General features: G+C 42.6%; 1 protein-coding gene across 2 annotated transcripts in view; it reads right to left on the bottom strand.

The window, feature by feature from the left end:
• The window catches only part of WT1 (WT1 transcription factor), a 65882-nt gene that overhangs the window by 34208 nt on the left and 10185 nt on the right, over positions 1-21489 (bottom strand). For both annotated transcript variants that reach the window (XM_089521278.1, XM_089521280.1), the window contains exons 2-3: positions 18783-18911; positions 17212-17314 (exon numbers count right to left, since the gene is read on the bottom strand). In XM_089521278.1, coding sequence (XP_089377404.1) covers positions 17212-17314; positions 18783-18911 — 232 coding nt within the window. The remainder of the gene's footprint in view (positions 1-17211; positions 17315-18782; positions 18912-21489) is intronic.

The raw sequence follows: 21489 nt of genomic DNA, 5'->3' as shown, positions 1-21489 counted from the left end.
TTCTTAGTTTACTAACTCATATTCCTAATATGCAAGGTTGAGCTGAAGAAAGAAAAGTTAAAAAGAAGAAAAAATTAGAGGAAAATGCAGTGTGTCCATAAAATATTGCAAAATAATCCTCAAAACATTACACATATATATATGGCCGTATCCAATAGTATCATTCCACTAACTGAGGTCTAATCTGCACTTCAGAAATAACGCTATTTGACTCTGCTTTAATTGCCATGGCTCAATGTTATGCAATTCTGGGATTTGTAGTTTGGTGGGGCACCAGAGCTCTCTGACAGAGAAGGCTAAATATTTCACAAAACTACCTATCCCAGGATTCCATAGCACTGAGCCATGGCAATTAATGCAGTCTCAAACTTAATTATTTCTGCAGTGCAGATTGACCTTTGATTATCCTGTTTGTTTGGGGTTTTTTTTTTAGCAAATTCTGCTTCATAAACCACTGAGCATAGAATTGCATATAGGTTTTAACTAGTCATGGCTTCATTATGCTAAATATTGCTTGCACTTGATCCGATGGTTGCTTCAGTAGAATTTGCACCAAAAAAGAGGTGGAACAATTCCACATTGTACATTTGCAGCTAGTGTTACATTTGATGGAACTCTAAACTGATTTCTGTAAAAAAGAAAAATATTATTATATTCAGTTCAATTATTTATAGACCCATAACGGCAACTTACTGCTATGAGGGTAGATGATTTTTTTTTACTCTTTAATGAAGACAGCATTACATAGTTAATTAACTGAAACAGCTCTAGGGATAAGTGATTAATGGTGCTACATAAAGTAACCTGACACCAAGTGGAGGGGGAACAGAGAGTCTGAACTTTCAAGGGGGCTCAACCATGTGTGAACAGGCTCTGAACTCTGCAGACTCCAATGCTTTCTCAAAATGGTTCATTACTATTTACCCATTAGTAGCAGTAGTAATAGTAGTAAAACATTCAAAGACAACATCTTTTTAATTTTAATATGATATAATATCTGCTTTTAAGATAATGGCAAGCATTCTTTAAGAATATATAGAATATAATTGCAGGCTATGGGAGGGGTGTTGGGGGGGTGTTACACTTTTGTCCTCTAAAAATGGGTTAGGAATATGTCTTTTGCACTATTTTCTATAAAGAAATCATAGAATACTTTGAACACTTACACATACATACAGAGGAGTATACACATGCAGATACATAAACCAAGAAACAAAGTTAAATGACCTCAGTTGCAAAGTATGTGTAATATCATTTGTCATTACCCCTGAATGCTATTATTCATCAGTGTGTCTGAACTGCTATTATGTGACTACAATGTCCTGCATATCAGCACAGAAATTGCTAACTCTCCTGCAGTTTCCCCATTTGCAACAGCAGCTCGTGCTGGTCTGTGCCACTACATTTTGCAATTCCATGAATTCTTCCTGTAATGTTGATGTAATTAATTCCTTCAGGGCCATGATTTTTATTAGAAGTGCCAGACCTGTGCATTTACAGCAGGAGATTTCCCTTTAACTTTATTCCGTTTGACAGTTCATTTATAAGAACCTCCTCCACAAGATCCCTTTTTTCTTCATTTGCTTTTTTCATCAAGTAATTCACTTACTCATCTTGTCACCAGCCAAAAGCCACTCAGGTTGCCAGGACTGAACCCTGAAAAGACTCCTATAACTTTATAGGCTGTATGGTTTTTATAGTTGTACAGTGTGGGCAATTTTGCTGGAGGCAGTTTTTTCTTTATGAGGTTCTACAATGACATGAGAAGCTGCACCAGGTGTAATTTTCCCTTGTCTAAAGAAAAATAAAATAAACCAAAACACTACTAGATTTGTATATAGCTTGTGGGGGACCACACTGGCCAAAAAAATAAGTCAGTATTAAGACAACTTTCAACTCGGGAAATAGTTGCACTATCAAAGAACATGAGAAGAACCTAAAGGATAAGCCTGATCCAGAATTCTGCTTCCTAAAGGGACTAAGCAGATGGCTCTGGGAAGTCCACAAGTAAGGCATAAAGGCAAAAGCTCTGTTCCTCCTGAAGTATTTAGTGACAGACTGCTTCTGAACATGGAGGTTCTCCATAAACATCATGATATATAGCTACAGATAGACATATGTTGTGTGTAATTTATATTCTTCCTCCTTCAAATCTGTCTAACCTAGTGTCTGTTACATCACTTGGAAATAAATTCCACAAATTCACTACTCTGGGGACCCTGGAAACTGTGGGACTCGACAGATGGGAGGCCTGCAGCCACCCCTTTTTGCCACAGATCATTGCCGCAGCAATCAGACGCTGCAGCAATGATCTGTTCCCTGTCGGGAAGAAGCTACCAAAAGCAGGTTCTTGGAAGGGGTGCCATGATAGCGCTCACACACCATCATGATGCTCCTTGTGCGGAGCACCGTTTGGGCGCTCTGATGCCCATGCGTCATCATGGCATGCTCCATGTGGATGGGCACGTGCCAACATGGCACATGGGCAGCAAAAGTAGGGCTGGGCACATGTGGACGCCCAGCCCTACCAAGCCCTACTTTTGGCCCCAGGCTAGTACAAAGTGTCGGTCTATTTAGGGCCTGTGTTACATGTGTCATTTACCTGGTCATTTTTATCACAATATCATGGGAGAATTAAATTCAATTGTTCTCTCAAGATTCCTTGGTAAAAATACTAGTTGTGAAATGTTTCACAGTTCAGGCGATCACAGCACTGCTGTTACTGAGAAAGCTGAAATATTTTCTACACACTGGAATGCACTGAAGCACTCAGGGCTGTGAGTCCCTTCACAGATTGGTCAATGTAATAAGAAGATGGGAGTGGAACACCTTCCAATACCATCTCCTATCCTATTGCAAGCATTCTCTGACCTTCTGGAGTAGATCTGGGTACTGGAGGGAATTATTGGAAATCAGTCCCTGCTGATAGAAGCTGACACTGGTTAAAAGAAACTTCCATCAGCAGAAAGACATCACCTTGATACAACCTTCAGTTAATGTATATTTGTTCAACTTACATTTTGGTTTAATTCCATGTTAATGACTTACTTTGATTAGTTACAGCTGCCTATTTGTTTAGAAAGTTCCAGATATTATGTGTCTTTTAAAAATTTCTGTGAAATTGTTAATGACCATAATAAATCTGCACATTCATAAATGTAATGATGCATTTATGAATAGACTCCTGGCAATCTATCTGACTGAGTAACCCCCAATTTTATTATTATGCTGGGTGGGGGGGGGTCTCTGTTTTCTTTAACTATACTGTTCATAGTTTTCTAAACTGTTATCATGTTTGCACTTAGCTGTATTTCTAAACTCAAAAGCATGGAATGTTTTGGCCTTTCCTCACAGAGAACTTGCTCCAGTTCCCTGAAGTTTTGGCTGCCCTTTTCTTCACCTTCCCTCACTGTGCAATATTATACAGGCATAGCAGTGACTCTGTAGTTAGGGAGAGTGATGTTTTCAATATTCTAGTATTATAAAGCCTACAAATTAACTACCTTACTTAAACCAAAAAAAAAAGTGCTCTGGTAGGGAGAGTGTTTCACTGGGAATTGAAATGTCCAGGTTATAGTCCCCATTCAGCTCTGAAACTCACCAATTGACCTTGAGCTGGTCATTCTTTCAGAATGACTTGCTCACAGGTTACTCTGCCCTGAGTTCATTGAAAGAGAGGCAGCATATAAATCTAACTAACTAAATGTAATTAATGAATTTAACTCATCATACAGTCAAAACAATGTGTCTTGTCAACATGAAATTTGGCATAAAACCCCGGCTTGGTGAGGGATGCAATCTAACCAAATTTCAAAAATGCTGATGATTAATGGTTGAACTGCACAGCAATTTAAAACATTTGTTCCATGTTATAACTATGATGACCGTACTGTTTGCAGCAATTTTGTGCCCTCGGAAAATATATCTTAGATTATCTTGTTGTTAGATTAGATACTTCGTGGACATGCCTTTTTCTGGCTTTATAACAATCTGTTTTCCTTAAGCTATGAGGTTTTAATCAGTCATTTTTTTAATGACAAGGCTTGTGACTCATGTCTGTTTTGTAGTTTGAAGCATCCCTTATGGAGTTTGCTTCCCAAAATAAAATGATTGTTGTGAGAACAAGCAGCCTACAGCACTAGAAGAGAACAAATGGGGGAAAACAAGCTGCTACAAACCATATTATTTATGAAGTGCTGCTATGTGACTCTTGGGGAGAGATGCTGCCTTGTGCTTCTGTATGTGAAATGTTGATAGGTGTTAGTGTGTCTTTGTGTGTTATATGCTAATGCATTTGTTTGCATGCAAAATATTGTTTCATGTTTTCATGGGTGAAATACTGCATGGAATCATAAGACCTTTACAATTTAAGTCTGTTGGCGTTCCCTCCCCCATCTTTCCCCATCTCCTCCTTACTGCTACGGGACCTTTTGCAAAACCTTGCCTAAGAACAAATTCTGGAGACCTCAAAGGCTTCCACGTATTTTTGCATGTTTATTGTCTGTGGTAGTGGTATTATCCTAATATGGATTTTGATTTTTGTCTTATGTCCAACATGACTGCCTCCATCTTCTGTCTCACAAATGTTAGTGTGGAGATGTCTTTATTATCAATTTTGGTGGAAAGTGCAGCTTCAAAAAAGTCTTGTCTGGCAGATTGGTATGTATATGGGTGGTCAAACAATCCCAGATAGATAGATAGATAGATAGATAGATAGATAGATAGATAGATAGATAGATGATAGATAGACAGAGGATTAAGTCCCATCAATTGCACTGCTGGTTATTTCTGATTTCTATTTCTATTCCCCTCATTAACCATAAAACCAGACCATTCCTGGAAGATCCCTATTGTTTTTAATTTATGAGGGACCAGAACACAGCTCCATGACACCATGTTTGGTGTTTTCTCAGCAATTTTTTTAAAAATACTCTGTGTTACATAATATAGCCAAATATCACTTAAAATTGGTTTATAGCTGAGTAGAAAAGAATGCATTCTTGGAATGAATAGCTCTAACCGGAGAGAAAATTATTCCAATTATTTTCAACTGAATCGCCCAAATCACACTAAAACACACACACATACACACACACACACACACGCACACACACAAAATACTACAAAACTCTTTCCTTCTGTTAAGAGATGTTTGTAGAAAGAAGAGGGTTGGGGAAAGATATTAATGTCCATTGGAGTGAAATAAAAGGAAGTTAAGGGAGGGGACCTGAAAGAAAACTAGCAGTAGATTATAGAGCGTTTGTTTTGGCCTACATTGCAGCCTATGAGTACTTGACCTTAGTGCAGAAAGGGCTATAACCTGAGCTGCAACTCCTCCACTCTTAGAGTCTTTGCAAGTGTGACTCAGTAAATTTTCAGCATTAAACATGTTTACTACATCCAACTGTATGAAGTTCACAATTTCATTTAACTGAGCAACAACTCAGTTAATTATAGAGCTGTACAAACAGCCCCTATGGGGCAGCATGCAGCCGCCCCTTTACTGACCAGATCGGGGCCATGACCACTGCATGCCACAGCTCTGATCCAGCCTCTGGAGGGCGGAAAAAGGAGCCACAAAATACAGCTCCTCTTTGCACCCTCTGAAAGTCGCCACAGCCATGGTGGCAGAGCTTTGTGATGGACTTTTGGTGCTGCATCATCTAGATGCAGCGCTAGGGTCACACCATGATGTCCACACTGTCTAGAATGGTTAGGCTTGCCATATCCCGCCTGGGGGTGGGACTTTCCCAGTTTGGGGCAGGTCCGCACGGTCCCGGCCCGGTTTGCCCCCGCCCCCAGGATTGCCCCTGCCCCCGGGCTGAGGGGAGGATTCCCTCCCCGTTTGGGCTCCGCCCCCGCTGAGGGCAGGGGCCCAGGCTAGGAGGGAAAGCCTCCCTAAGGGGAGGATTCCCTCCCCGCTTGGCCTCCGCCCCCGCTGAAGGCGGGGGCCCAGGCTGGGAGGGAAAGCCTCCCCTCAGCAAGGCTCCTAATCAAATGTAGGACACAAAAAAAATGTGTCCTACATTTGAAATTTTTGTCCTACATTTGTCCCGGTTTGGAGGTCCTGAAAAATGGCAACCCTAAGAATGGTGCACACCATAATGGCATGAGGGGGGTGGTGCCACGGCATCAAGTGTGTGGACGCTCCACTGTGACTCAACCAACAGGCTGGCACTTTGTTCCCGTCTGTACCAGGCCTATGTCAGCATTTCTTCACTTTCTCTACCTGGCCTACATACCTCAGTACAATATTCCTGATGGTCATGTATGCTGTTGTAACTAAGATTGTCTGGTTGTACTAACACACACTGGTTCTGGTTATTCCTCTTCCTCAAGGGAGAAGAAAATATTTTTCCAAGTAGAGTATTTCCTGTGCTGTGTGATTGATAAGAGAACCTAAATCTTTCTTTATAACTGATGCCCCATAAACCTTATCAAATTTACTCAGATCAATTTGGTTCAGTGGGACTAACAATTTCATTTAGGACTGTAGCCTTAAAAGTATAGATGCTAACTATATTTACAGGGAACCACAATTTGTTAACAGAAAAGAGTTAAGAGATCTCACACATTTCATAATAAGAGTAATTAGAAGCAGTATCTATTCATCCACTGTACCTTTTTACAACACAGATCTTCTTTGCCTTCAAAGGCAAAAAGACAAGAACTACAGAAGAGTCTGAAAGGCCCATAGATCACAGTGGGAAACACAAAAGGTAGGAGAATGCTTGCCCAATTTTCCTTTCCAGTTTCACAAGACTTCAACAGAGCTGGTTGGAAAATCCTTCCCAACAAAGCACTGTCTTTAACTTTCTTCACCCATTTGCTATAAAGAGCAAGGGTTTCCTGCATGTCTCTACCTTATACATGCTGTCTCTAAAACGTTCCCCATTTACTCAATCACCCACTGTGGAGATGTATTTAAGCAACCAGACCATGTGACTAGAAGACCTTCCAGGTGTATTTGCAAGCACTGCATGAAGGGAGGCAAAGGTGAACCTCTGGACAACCTCTCACCAAGAAAACTCTATTAGGAGACAACCCCAGATAAAACCAAAGGCAGGACTAGAACACAAACAGAGAATAATCAAGAATAGAAGGTTGATCAAGGGCACAGAGGAACTCAAAAGATGGAAAGTCAAGCAGAAGACATGTTCAGCAATGCAAATACTGTCTGACGCAGCACTACATATATTATAGGAGTGTGGAATGTGAGAAGCATGAGCCAGGGGAAGCTGAGCACAGTAAAAACGGAAATGGAATGCATAAACATAGCAGCACTAGGAGTGAGCGAACTAAAATGGACAGGATTGAGTTATTTTGAATCAGACAGCTACACAATGTTCTACTCAGGAAATGAAAAGAAACAAAGAAACAGGGTACTTTCATACTAAGGAGACATGTAGCGAAAGCAGTCAAAGGATACAATGGAAAGTCAGACCAAATCACATCAACAAGCCTTCAAAGAAAACGTATAAATATTACCATAAATCAAGCATATGCACCAACCACAAAGGCAGAGGAAGAAGAAATTGAGAGATTCTATGACGAAGTCCAGGAAGAAATTGACAACACACCAACACAGGATCTCAAGTTAATCATAGAAGACTGGAATGCTAAAGTTAATAGCAAACAGGAATAAAAAAACGTAGGAAGATTCAGACTAGGTATAAGTAATGAAGCAGGAGAGTGACTGAGGCCAACAATCTGTTCATTGCAAGCATCTTCTTTGTACAACCAGAGAGGAGACTATATAGATTACAGTGTTAACTAAAATATGTCAAAAAATATAGAAAACAAAATGGTGGCCAACAGACTGGAAGTGATCGATATACATTCCCATCCACAAAAAAAGGAGACACAAAAGACTGCAGCAACTATAAGACCAAAGCATTAATTTCCCAGCTAAGCAAAATTATGCTCAAAATTCTGCAGCATAGATTCCATTCATACATAGAGAAATCCCAAAGGAGCAATCAGGATTCGGGAAAAGAAGAAGCACTAGGGACCACACTGCAAACATACAATGGTTAATGGAGTGCATCAAGAAGAAAATCAGCATGTGCTTTATAGACTATAGCAAAGCCTTTTGACTGCATAGATCACAAAAAGCTTTGGAATGCACTTAATGACATGGGAGTACCACTATATTTGATACGCCTCATAACAAATATGTATTTAGGACAAGAGACTACTGTTAAAACAGAATATGGAGAAACAGAATGCTTTTCAGTTGGCAAAAAGGTCAGACAAGGATGCATTCTGTCACCCTACTTGTTCAACTTGTATGCACAAAATATCATACTAAGAGCACGCTTAGATTCAAAAGAAGGAGGAAGAAAAAATAGGGGGAAGGAACATCAACAATCTAAGATATGTGGATGGTACCATACAACTAGTGGAAAACATCACAGACTTGGAACAATTACTAAGGAAAGTCAAAGAAAAAAGTGTAAAAGCAAGCTTACTGTTGAAGATAAAGAAAGCAAAAATAATGACCACTGAAGATCTACACTAATTCAACCTAAGTAATGAGAAAATCGAAATAAACTTTCCCCATACCTTAGAAACCTTGATCAGAATGGAGACTGCAGTCAAGAAATAAGAAGACTAGGAATGGGAAGGGCAGCCATGAAAAACTAGACAAGATCCTAAAGTGCAAAGATATAGAACTGAGCATTAAAATTAGAATCGTACAGGCCATTATATTCTGCATCACCATACTGGATGTGAGAGCAGGAAAATGAAGAAAGCTGATAGAAAGAAAAGAAACTCATTTGAAATGTGGTGCTGGAGAAAAGTTGGGGGTACTGTGGACAGCTAAAAAAGACAAATAAATGGGTCCTTGAACAGATCAAGCCCAAACTCTCCCTAGAACCTAAGATGATGAAACTGAGGCTGTCATCATGAGAAGACATGACTCACAAGAAAAGACAATAAATGCTAGGGAAGGTAAAAGGCAGCAAAAAAGAGGAGCCCACACATCAGATGGCTAGACTCAGTCAGGGAGGTCACAAGCTTGAATCTGCAGGACCTAAGCAGAGCAGTGGAAGACCAGGGGTCTTAGGGGTGTCTCATCCATGGGGTTGCCATAAGTCAGGGCCAACTGAAGGCAGTCAGCACTGACTGAAGACTGAGTGCAGGCTCTGTTGAGGTCCTCCTCTTCCTGAAACTTTTCTTTATTTAGCTAGGGCTTAGGCACTGCATGTAAATATGTTTGAATGTACCTTTAAATGTAATTACAGTCAGTGCTCTGTATCCAGAGATTCAGCCATCCATGGCTTGAAAATATTCAAAAATAATATACAGTGGACCCTTGTTATATGCTAGGGTCTGGTTCCAAGATCCCCCGTGTATAACAAAATCCGTGTATGCTCAAGTCCCATTAACTATAATGACATAGCAAAATGGTGTCCCTTATAAAAAATGGAAAATCAAGGTAAATTTATACTTTTTTGGAACATTTTCAAACCGTGTATGCTTGAATCCGTGTATAAAAAATCCGTGTATAAGAAGGGCCGACTGTACATTCCAAAAGCAAACCTTGTTTTGGACATTTTATATAAGGGACACCATTCCACAATGTTACTGTGCTTAATGAGACTTGAACCTCCACAGATTTTTATATCCAAGGAGAGTCTTGGAATCAAACCCCAGTGGATACCAAGAGCCTACTGTAAACCCATGGCCTGGGTCCAGACTACTTGAGGGATTGCCTCCTCCCATACAATCCTTCCCACACACTCAAGTCCTCTGTCAGGAACCTACTACAGCCAAAGAAAACCAGGCTGGTGGCAACTTCACAGAGGACCTTTTCAGTCACCGCTCCAAAAATGTGGAATGATCTGCCAGAGGAGATCCGCCAAATTACATCTTTAGAGGCCTTTAAAAAGGTGATAAAGACGGATCTCTTCTGGTGAGCCTTCCCAGACTAACCTCCAAAATGAGAACCTGAACTGTTCAACTATCCACTGTCTCTCCCTATGACCACTCCTGTAAATATTTTTCTGTGCTCCTAATTTTTGCTGCATTCTCTATGCAACTGGATGTAATGGTGATACTGCTACTGTTATGATATAGTATCATGTTTTATTTGTATTTTAGCTCGAGGAGGAAAAGCTAGGGGATTGGGATCATGTTACTACTGTTTTTAAATGTTGTATTGGACTGTTGTTACCTGCCTAGATTTTCGAAAGGGAAAGGCGGGATATAAATAAATAAATTATTATTATTATTATTATTATTATTATTATTAAAGTTTTTGGCTATGAAACATGCATACTACTGTTTGCCTTACTTTATTAAAACTACTCTGAGAGACCCAAAACAGAGAGATGAAAGGGAAGAGTGTTGTTGATGTTGTTGTTTCATGCCTTCTAGTCATTTCGAACTTCTGGCAACCCTAACACAAACCTATCATGGCATTTTATTGGCAAGATTTGTTCAGAAGAGGTTTGCCATTGCATCCCGGGGGCATCCCTTTGTATCCGTGGGGCTGAGAGCATGTGACTTGCTCAAGGTCAACCAGTGGGTTTAAGGGCTGAGCTGGGAATTGAACCCTGGGCTTCAGAATCATAGTCCAGCACTCATGCCACTATGCTACACTGGTGAAAAGACTCCACATTGGAGTCTTTTAGGTGCTTGCAAACACACTGGGAAGATTCTCTGGTCCCAGGGTCTGGTTGCTTAACTATATCCCCTCAATATGTGACTGAGCGAATGGGGAAAGTTTTAGAGGTGGCATTGTATAGAGTAGAGGCATGTGGGAAACCCTTACCGCCTAAAGCCCCATTTGCTCTGATAGCAAACCAGTGGAGGGGGTTAAAGAGAATGATTGGCTGGGAAGTTTTAATCAACAGTTATCAAGAGGGCCATAGTGTTCCCAACCCTGCATTGATAATTGGATTAAAATAACAACTTTTGAGAAACAAGCCATTGTGGTCTGAAGCAGTCCCTGAGAGGAACTGTCTTTCCAGCCAGACATTGAAGCTTATTAACTGTTATTCCAAGATGCTACCTTTCAGGAATTCACATAAATAAAACTATTTCTGTTTCTCTGATTTGCTCCTCTGGATGGTAATACCTTCCTCCTGTCAACTGTATGAAGAAAGCCACAATATGGTTACAGATTTCTTGCTGCAGCTCTCTGGAGCTATACTGCTTTCAAGTGTGTTGTTTTTATCTGAGTAGTATTATTACTTCCAAACATGTACTATTTTTGTGTTAAAGGATGGTGAGCTCTCCCTCTGGGGACAGAACTGTTAACCTTTAGAAAAACTGCAAAAAGCTGCTCAGAGCCATTTGCAAGCACCAAAATGAGTATGTGTTTAGGACAGGTTTATGAAATCTGTTTGTGCAACATAAATCTACAGAATCGGAGGAAACATAATGTGCAGCCTATATATGTTTGTGCCACAACCTCTTTGTCAGGCCTGAAGGTATCCAGGAAATCGTTGTCATGTCTCTACAGCAGTCTAGCAGTTATTCTTTCAGAATCTTGCAAGACAAATCACTTGGATCATTCTTCATCTGCCCTTACTTTTAGCCCTAAACATTCATAATATTCCCTCCATGTCTTGGATACCTTCTGAAGAAGAAATCATAGTCAAATACTCTCAATCTGGTTCAGTCCCAGGGCCAGCAGAAAACTGGAGTAAATGAAACAGTGTCTCCTCCTTTCATATCCAGGTTGCTATTCACTGAGTGGAAAATTTACCCGATTAGTGGGGGAAATTGTTTGCATTTACCCAGAAATTAATTTAAGTCAGTTCAGTCGGATTTACTCTCAGATAGAGTCCACCTGGTGCAGGGTTTGAGCGTTGCACTACGACTCTGGAGACCAGGGTTCGAATCCCCACTGGGCCATGTATCCCACTGGGTGACCTTGGGGAAGTCACATACTCTCAGCCTCTGGGGAAGGCAATGGCAAACCTCTTCTGAACAAATCTTGCCAAGAAAACCCATGATAGGGTCACCATAAGTGGGAAAGGACTTGACAACAGCAACAAACAAAGTGTGAAAGGGGTTGCAATATGGCAAAGTGATGCAGTCACTGGCAAGCAAGCCAACAAGAATGCATGAGCAATTATACCACCAAGGGGATCATATTCCATGAAAAGGTGTAGGAAATACTAAATAATGTCAGAGATAATTGACAGAACTCTTTGAAGATGTGAGAAAATGCTGGCTTCCATTACAAACTGGACTAGGCAAGAAATGCTTTGGGTTAGCAGTTAAGGACTGGTGCATGATTCAATATTCAAAATTTACAAACTCAGAACAAATTCCATCAGAGGAAAAATGATTTATTAAGATGAGAGAAGCTATGGGCCTGGACATTTTAGCATCCATTATGAGTGACACATCAAGAAAGTGTACAGAAGATAATTGGAATTGTTTTAAAATCTATGGAAATGAAAAAAGGCTGGAGTTTTGATTAATGATGATATATGGAATACAGTATTGGGGGGATCCTCCATCATTTGGAAGAATCAGAATTTATAATTTTTCCTTCAATTACTGCCTCGTACTAATATTGAAAATTGGGAACAATAAAAAAGTAAAGGGACTATCCTACGGAATATATGATGTAAAGAGGAAATCTAGAAATTTTGTAATGATAAGGTGATTTCAACTGATTTGGGGAGGTTTATAATAGAAGACCGTTGACAATTCTATGTTATCTTTCTACACTTGATGTTTGTTAGCCACGCAGTTGGATACAAGTTTGTTCTATGTCTATTTGTTCATATGTTTGTCTATTTGTATGTTGTTGTTGTTTCGAATATATATCCCAGTGTATGAATGGAAGGCAGCCACTCGTAGGATCGGGTGCAAGGGAGGCATCCAGCAAACCGTAAAGGCAGCTAGTGAGAAAAGGGGTCTGGACAGGGAATCTCTGCAAAGAAGGGCCCCTCAGTTAACAAAGCTTCAGGCAACACCAAAGGCTTGAAGGATGGGAGGTTGCTAAATAGGGAAATGCCTAATATGAAAGTCATGCAGCAGATCTAAAAAAAGGGCCGCTGAAAGGATTGAGGAAGCTGCATCCACACTGGAGGAATAACTCGGTTTGGCATCGCTTTAACTGCCTTGGCTCAAGGCTATGCAATTCTGGGAATAGGCAACTATTTCTCAATTGGACTCTTGTTAATTAAGTGTAACGAAGGAAGCCCACGCTATCTCAACTTCTGCCTTTCGCCAGCACTTGCTTATATTGCTACACAGTATAATGCTAGGCAATACTATTCCCAATATTATACCTATATTGCCACAAAATAAGATTCCCACTTCCCAGGGGCAGGAGATCCTGGGCTTCCCAGGATTTGATGCCCTTAGACCCAAAGGCTTAGAAGGTGGGCATGGCCTCTCTAGGTTACAAGGTTCATTTGCACCTATAGGAGCCTAATATGAAGAGCCATGTTCTCCATCAGAGGTCTAAGGGGACTCTATAGAGCCATAGGATCTGGAGAGAAGATAGTCTCTCTCTCTCTCTCTCTCTTTCTTTCTCTTTCTCTCTCTCTCTTTCACACACACACACACACAGTGCATCCCTACAAGGCTTTCCCTACCCATGGCGACCCCAAAGCAAACCTATCCAGGGGTTTCCTTGGCAAGATTGGTTCAAAGGGTGCTGAAAGAGTGTGACTTGCTCAAGCTCACCCATGGCCCGGTGGGGATTCAAACGCTGTTCTCCAGAGTCCCAGTCCAACAGTCAAACCACTACATGGGCTTCATGAAAGAAACCGGTTGGCAGTTAAGGAAGCAAAATCCTGGGATTTTCTGGGCAGGCTGTAGAGATGTGAAAGATTTCTTTGGCATTGTTATTGCAGGGCAATGTTCCCAGGCAGATAGGTTAATGCATTTGGGCCCTCTCTTTGTTGCCACATCTCTAACCTTGAGGTTAGAGCAGACTCAGAAGTAGTAAAACAGCTTCTGGAAATGAGGGACCAGAACTTGGGGAAATGTATGGAATGCTTGTGACTACAGTTCCCAGAATCCCCCATCCAGCATAGAAGCTCCCTGTGCTAGCTGGGGGATTCTGGATGCTATCAGCCAAAATGGTCTCTTTTCCAAGATTTGTGAGTAATACCCCATTTCTGCCATCCTCAAACAGATTAGGGAGCCAACTGGTTTAGCAGTTTGACTATCCACACTGGTTGACACCACTTTAATTGCCATGGCTCGATGCTATGGAATTCTGGGAGCCGTAGTTTGTTGTGGCGCCACAGTGCTCTGACAGGGAAGGGTGAATGTCTCACAAAACTATAGTTACCAGAATTCTTTACCATTGAGTCATGGCAGTTAAAGTGGTGTCAAGATGGATTATTTCTGCAGTGTGGATGCAGCCTGAAATAAAACCTCCGAAGATCACAGTTCGAATCCCAGGTCTGGAAATCTTCTGGGCGAGTCCCACTCTCTCAGCCTTAGAGGAAGGCAATGGTTCACCTCCTCTGCACTACATAAAGTGCAACAACAACAACAATCTGAAGAAATGTTGCCAAGAAAACACTGTGAAAAGAGTCACCATAAATCCCAACCGACTTGAAAGCACACAACAACTTATCCAGATTGATGATGGTAAAAGCAACAAGCCCTGTGTAACAAGAGGTGCTCTGTGTGTGTGTGTGCGCACACGCATACATTTTCTTAGCTGCTCCAAGAGAGGTGGGATTGGTTCTAAGTTCACCAAAAGTTGAAGAATAGTTGGGGGAAAGGAGGGGAGAAGGATTTGGTTCTGGCTCCTAAACAAACTCAAAAATAAACTCTCAGAGGGTCTCTCCTTCCATTGCAGCAGCTCAAAGATAAAATGACTACAGCAACTGCTCCCTACCTCTGCAACCTAGCAAGTCTTGGGGCCTATAAATGTAGGGGCCCACAAAGTTCACAGGGATGGAAGTGTTTGCGTTTGTTTTGTAGCATCTGCATTGGAGGAACACTCTGGTTTGACACCACTTTAACTGCCATGGCTCAATGCTGTGGAATTCTTTGAGCTGTAGTTTGTTGTGGCACCAGAGAAACTACAGCTCCCAGATTTCCAAAGCACTGAGGCATGGCAGTTAAAGCAGTGTCAAACTGGAGTGCTTCTCCCTCCAGTGCGGATGTAGCCTTTGTTTAAGAGCCAGGTCCTGGAGGGCTTTCTCAGCCAGTCACATTCTCAACTTGGGTTCCTCAATCAGTAAGGAAATAAAGAAGAAAGTTCAGGGCAAGGCCCCACATCTCCTGCAGCAAGCATGACTTATGGGGAGGCACCCAGCATCTGATTGGAATGAGGACAGGGGGTCCCCATTGGTTCCAAGCACACCAGGATTAAACCAAAACCCCTACAACTGCCTTTGGACAAATCCAGCACCCTGCTATCAGGCGGTTTGAAATACAGGCTTCAAACAGTAGCATGGTCTATTGTCACAGTTGGTCTTTATCTCCAGGAAGAAGCAACTTACGGGGATTCATTTAAAAGCCAGAATGTTGTCTCTCTCACAGAGACACACTGGCAGTTTTCAAGTGCCATGATTTCATCCTGTCATTCTGGGTTCATGGAAAGGATGGTCAACTCCCTTTCTGCTCTCTGTCAGGGAGATGGACGTTTGCCACTGAGCAGAATGGAGAGAGAAAACACCAAAATGAACACATTCTTCATTTCCTTAAGCTTCCTAATTAACAAAGGTCCCGAATTTTCCTTCTCCCTGACAGGCCAGAGATCTCTGGAATGGTTCTGTCGATGATACTTTTGCCTCAAACCAAAATGATCCCCATGAATGTCACTGGAAACTGGACTGAGCTTAATTCCCAATAAAGTCCAGTGGAGAAAAGGGTGAAGTTTTCTCCAGGCCTTTCTGCTGGCTCTGAGGACCAGAGGACAAGGCAACCAAGTCTTCACTGCAAGCATACTTGGGGCAAAACAGTGCATACTAGATCCACTTCTTACTGACTCTAGCAGAAATGCTTAAGGGCCAGGCAGGGAGAGGGAATACATATTCAATACAGAAGTCGAAGGCTTTCATGGCCGGCATCCATAGATTTTTGTGGGTTTTTCAGGCTATGTAGCCATGTTCTTGAAGAGTTTCTTCCTGATGTTTCATTGGCATTTGTGGCTGGCATCTCCAGAGAACATGGCCACATAGCCCGAAAACCCCATTAAAAACTATATTCAGTACAGCCTATTTGTGACAAAGTTTTAAGGCTGTTGATTGGATGTTTATAGCTTGGAAACCCACAATGCCCCAGGGTTGTTTTTGCTGGATTTAGGCCAGCTTGGTGGCTCCTCTGAAAAAGATTTTTCTCACCAAAGAGATCTCCCAGAAGCAAGGGCCTGGCAGCCTGCTGACTGACCACAGTGTCTTCCAATATGGAACCTATATTTCAGGAGTGGTGTCTGCCATTCAAAGAGACAGACTTAAAAAGAGCCTCTCTAGCCCAGCATGCTTTCACCCAGCCATAGAGGAAGCCCATAAGCAGAGTATCAAATGCCCTTCCAATAAACAGATTTTCACTAACTGATTTGGCTTCCACCAGGTTATAAACTGTACATCCCTAGAATGATTATAACTTTGAATTATTTTAAAATAATTTCACCAAATCAATTTCTCCCCCAGCCATTCCTCTGGAAAACAGATTAAATTTAATTTTTAGAATAGCAAGAGGTATGTACTCAGAGATACTAAAAAGCAAGGATTTTCTTTCCTCGCTTCATAAGTCCATAACACACTGCAGAAATAATCCAGTTTGAAAACGCTTTAACTGCCCTGGCTCAATGCTAGGAATCCTGGGAACTGTAGTTTTGTGAGACATTTAACCTTGTCTGTCAGAGAGCTCTAGTGCCACAATAAACTACAGTTCTTTAAGATTCCCTAGCGCTGAGTCAGTTAAAGCAGTCTCAAACTGGATTATTTTTGAGGTGTGTTTTGGGCCTGAATCTCTGTGATTACTATCCTCTCATCACTAAGAAAATATCAGGGTGTCATTAGATGTTCCTCCTGTCCTTGAAAGTGAAATATGTCACTATAAATATACAATTCATATTTTCTATAAATAAGACCAGGCGGGGTGAAGGAGCAAGGAAGAAGTAGAGGAGAGCATGTCCAAGCCACTGTCTTATTGCAACCAACAATAAATAAAACTCTTGTGCCAAGATGAGAGAGGTGCAATGTAGGCCAGAAGGCTGGAAGAAGCAGAGGAGAGAGTAAACATTGCTGGGGAAAGGCTTCTCACCTGTTGTAGGGGTTCCTGAGGAGCAGAGCCTGGCTGCCTGTGCAACTGTCTGTGGGGGTGTGGCAGCCATAGACAGGGGGAGGCATGGTATACTGCTGCTCACCTGCAGACAAAACGGAGAAAAGTCACCTGCTGCCCTGCACAGAGAAGGATCAATATACCATAATGAACACTGGAGTGACAGGGCCTTTCTACTAGCCATGCTCTGGAGTTGTATTTTTAAGGCCCGGAGCCAACCAGTTGTTTCTGAACTAAAACACCCATTCCATTTGCAGTAGCTTATCTTCTTCTGGGCAAAGGGCAGGACTAGGTCCCTCTTTATTTTCAATCTGTGAATAGCCTGAGTCAAAAAATTAATGTAAAAAACAAGTGAATACAGTGGGCGCTTGGCCTCCACTGGGCTCTAGTTCTAGGACCCCTGCCATGGATGTCAAAATCCGTGGATGCTCAAATCCCAATAAATATAATGGGATTGTGAAATGATGTCCCGGATATAAAATGGCCAAATCAAGGTTTGCTATTTGGAGTTTAGATGTTTTAAAAATATTTTCAAGCCTTGGATAGTTGAATCCTCAGAAAAGGAATCCATGGATAAGGAAGGCTGGCTGTACTTTGTTTGGGAATTTGCCTGGCTAGAAGTCCCGAGTTGAAAGCTCTTCCCAAACAAGAGCTCTCCAACCAACTCAAACAAGCCCTTATTTCTCCGGCAGTCTGCCATTTGCAGAAGCTTAAAACACCAGCCAAGCAAAGCAAATGTAGGCAGCAACGGTTGATTTTTAAAGCTCAAGGGATTTCAGTAGGATCTGAAAATGGTTGCTAAAGAAAATACTACTTTTGGTTCCAGCACACTAGAAACTGTCTTCTTGAGATGAGAGATGGACTTAAGTCTTAGTAGATACACCAGCCCTGCACACCTCTTGCAGAAATAGTCCTACAGCATTTAATGCACCTTAATGCACAGCGCATCATTTTAATGGACACTCTTAACCATGTTTACTCAGAAGTAAATCCCATTGTGAGCACTGGGAGTTACTTCCTCATAGGGCAAGACAGCCATCAAGATTTCGGCTCAGGGATGGGGGGGGGAGGGGGCTGTAAACCTGTTTGGGTGCTAACATTAACACTCTAGACTTCCAGCAGCTATCACTGCATTATATCTCCATCTTTTCCATTTCTAATCTGATGTCATGCATTTGAGACTTTTTAAAAAATCAAATCAGTGGAAGACAGCTTTCCTTTGAGTCCCCATTAACAAGTGATATAGCCACTAGAGTACTGGAAACCAGAAGAGGGGAGGGGGTTAAGGCTTGAATGTTCAAATCATTTCCCCCTTCGACTTCCCAAACCCTCCATATTTTGTCACCATTGGCTCTGCTATCTTGGGGTTCCTGGGAGCTGTAGTCCATCAACATCTGGAAAGGTCACACTTCCCAGGCCTGCTATAAGCACTATGTGCTTCGCTCTGGTGCCACAACAAACTGCAATGCCCAGAATCCCATAGCCTGGAGCCATGGCAGTTCAAGTGGTGTCAAACCGGGTTATTTCTGCAGTGCAGCTGGGCCCTTCCTTACCTAGCGAGGTCTGCTGGCCGATGGCGATGGGGTCCTCGTGCTTGAAGGCGTGGTTGGGGAACTGGGCGGCGTGGTGGGAAGGAGTGTGTCCGTAACTGGGAGCCCCATCAAAGGCCACGGGGCCATAGCCTGCCAAGAGAGAGAAGAAAGATGCTCAGGAGCCGGGAGTGGCAGCAGCGCCTGCCCTTGAACTCGCTCCCTTCCCTCTGGGCTTCCTGCAGCAGAAAAAGAAAGGCCTCCTCCTCCTCCTCCATCAGGCAGCGTCCAAGCCTTGAAGCCTCCGTTTTTCCTAGCCCTGAACCCCCAGAAACCCAAGGAAAGGAAGGACCGAAATAGCCCTCGCCTTAACGGGGGTGTTGAGTGGAAGTCTTAGAGGAGGACAAGGCACTGCAAAATGTCGGCCAAATCAAAGCTAAAAAGAAACACTCCCAGAAATATCCATTCATGCTTCTTCGTCGTGCTCCAAACGGAGGACGTTCTGGAATTCCTCCTGGAAACGAGGGTGAAATGGAGGACATGTCCGGGGAAAGGAGGACGCTATTGAGTCTGTGCCTGTTTCTCAGCACAAAAGCACAGCTTCCTTCCGTGTAAAAGGACAAGACCCTGGGGTTAAGAGAATAGGAGGCTCACAAGGCCAGGGCCTTAATCCAGTCATTTTTATCATTCATAGATAGATAGATAGATAGATAGATAGATAGATATAATTCATATGTGTGTACACGCACACATTGTGTGTGTGTGTGTGTGTGTGTGTGTATAAAATTCCATACTGCATCTGAAGAAGTGGATTGATATCCACCAAAGCTCATGTTAAAATAAAAACCAGTTAATCTTAAAAGTGCTGCTAAATCCTTTGAGTGAGAGAGACCTCCAAGCCTGCTCAGCTCCTGCAGACCCAAGGCGACCTATCTTCCTTGATTTGAGTCCATCCTCCTCTAAGGCGGGTCTGCCTCCTTTCCTAATGCCTTTCTCCTTGCCAAGCATTATCTTTTCTACGGAGTCCTTTATCCTCATGATAGGACCAAAGTATGGTAGCCTAGGTCTTTTTCTGCTTTTAGGATCTATGGGGTCGCCATAAGTCAACAGGCGACTTGAAGGCACACACACACACACACACACACAACTTAATGCTGAACACCAGCCCTGTTGGTCATATAGCAATAGCAAATCTAATCAAAAGTTAGATGCCTTTCTTGGCCAACCAAAATGCACAATATGTACGTTGCAAACTTTCTAAGCTCCACTGGCTTCTTCAACAGGCAAGCTTCCAAAGCTTGCAACGTCTATATTTTGCATTTTGAGAGTAACTGAAAGGAAGACATTGGCAGCATGAGCTTTCGTAGACTTCAGTCTCTACATCCTCAGTCTCAAAAGGCGCTCTGCTCTCTCCGTACTTGATTCTCCAGACTAACACGGCTATATCTTTGATGCCTACCATTGTGTATTTGGATTAGCCAAGGAAGGCATGACTGCTTGGTGCACATACAGCTGAGCCTGAGCATTGCTTTCAGGGTGACTGAGTGCCAAGTGCCAAGCCATGCCAATTTGGAAATTCTGTATATCTGTTTCCACAGAGAGATGTAAGCCAGGCTGCTGGGAAGAGAAAAAAGCTCAAGGGATGTTTTTCGCCCTGCAATGCCTTCTTCGGTGGGAAGGAAAAGCCGGCCCCAGACGCTTCCCACCAACCTGCGTTGTTTTCTTTAATCTCTCCACATAGTTAAGAGCAAAAAAGACCCATCTGTGGAGCAAAGCCGCCCTCCGTTTCACACGTCAAAGCTGCCCTTTAATCTGGGCTCTCGCTCGTTTTATAAGATCGATTTTCCGCAATAAAAAACGGCACGCCGTTAAATGAAAAAATAACCTCCTACTTTAAGTGAAAATTGCTCCTTCAAAGAATAACAAACAACCTACTTTTAAAACAAGAAAGAAAGAAAGAAAGAAAGCAGCAGCCAAAGCAAGGGAGCGGCTTTCGGATGGCAAAGGATGGTCTCCGCTGACCCTCGGGTGACAGCGACTCGTAAATCAGGCGCTCCGACACCCCCCTTTCATTAATTACTCGGAGCCAGTGAAACAACTTGGGCTGGAAAGTAATTACAAAGTAATATTATCTGGGCAGCGGCTTCTCGGCTCATCGGCCTTTAGCGAGGAATGTTTGGGGCAGGTCGGCGGCCTTTGCTTTCCCCGATCTCACACCCGGCGAGGGTTGCCAATAAATAAATAACGGGAGGCTCTGGAATACCCCGAAAGTAGTGACTGATCAGCAATAACTACTCAGCAGTGTTGGTGTTGCTCTTGTTTTTCCTCCTCGGAGTGGACATGCTACAGGTTTGCGTCTTCTAAGAAAAACACCAGCTGGCAATGGACAGGGACACCGGGGAGCGCTTTGTGTGTGTTTGTACACTGCTTTTCTTGCCCTGACACCAGCAAAGAGCCTCCTTCCTTGGGACACATGAGGGCTGGCCAGTCTCTCTTCCTTCCATCCATAGGGGACATCAGGGCGACCAGAGGGAGGAGGGACACAAGGGACAACACTGACAAAAGTCACTGCGGGAAAGGTCCCATGAGAAGGATTTCCATGCCACCCGAGCCACAGCTGCCCCGGAACAGAAGAAGGCGGCTTGATAAAGGGCGATTTCAGCCTCCCTTCCTAAATTCATCTCGACAGGACTTAGATTAGAACAAGGGAAGGAACATAAAGGCAGGCTAT

This window comes from Sceloporus occidentalis, unplaced genomic scaffold, assembly GCF_023333645.1.
Source record: "Sceloporus occidentalis isolate IW3139 unplaced genomic scaffold, rSceOcc1.0.p SCAF_4, whole genome shotgun sequence".
NCBI lineage: Eukaryota > Metazoa > Chordata > Lepidosauria > Squamata > Phrynosomatidae > Sceloporus > Sceloporus occidentalis.
Note: the sequence above shows the minus strand (reverse complement) of the source record. Positions and strands in the feature narration are given on the sequence as shown.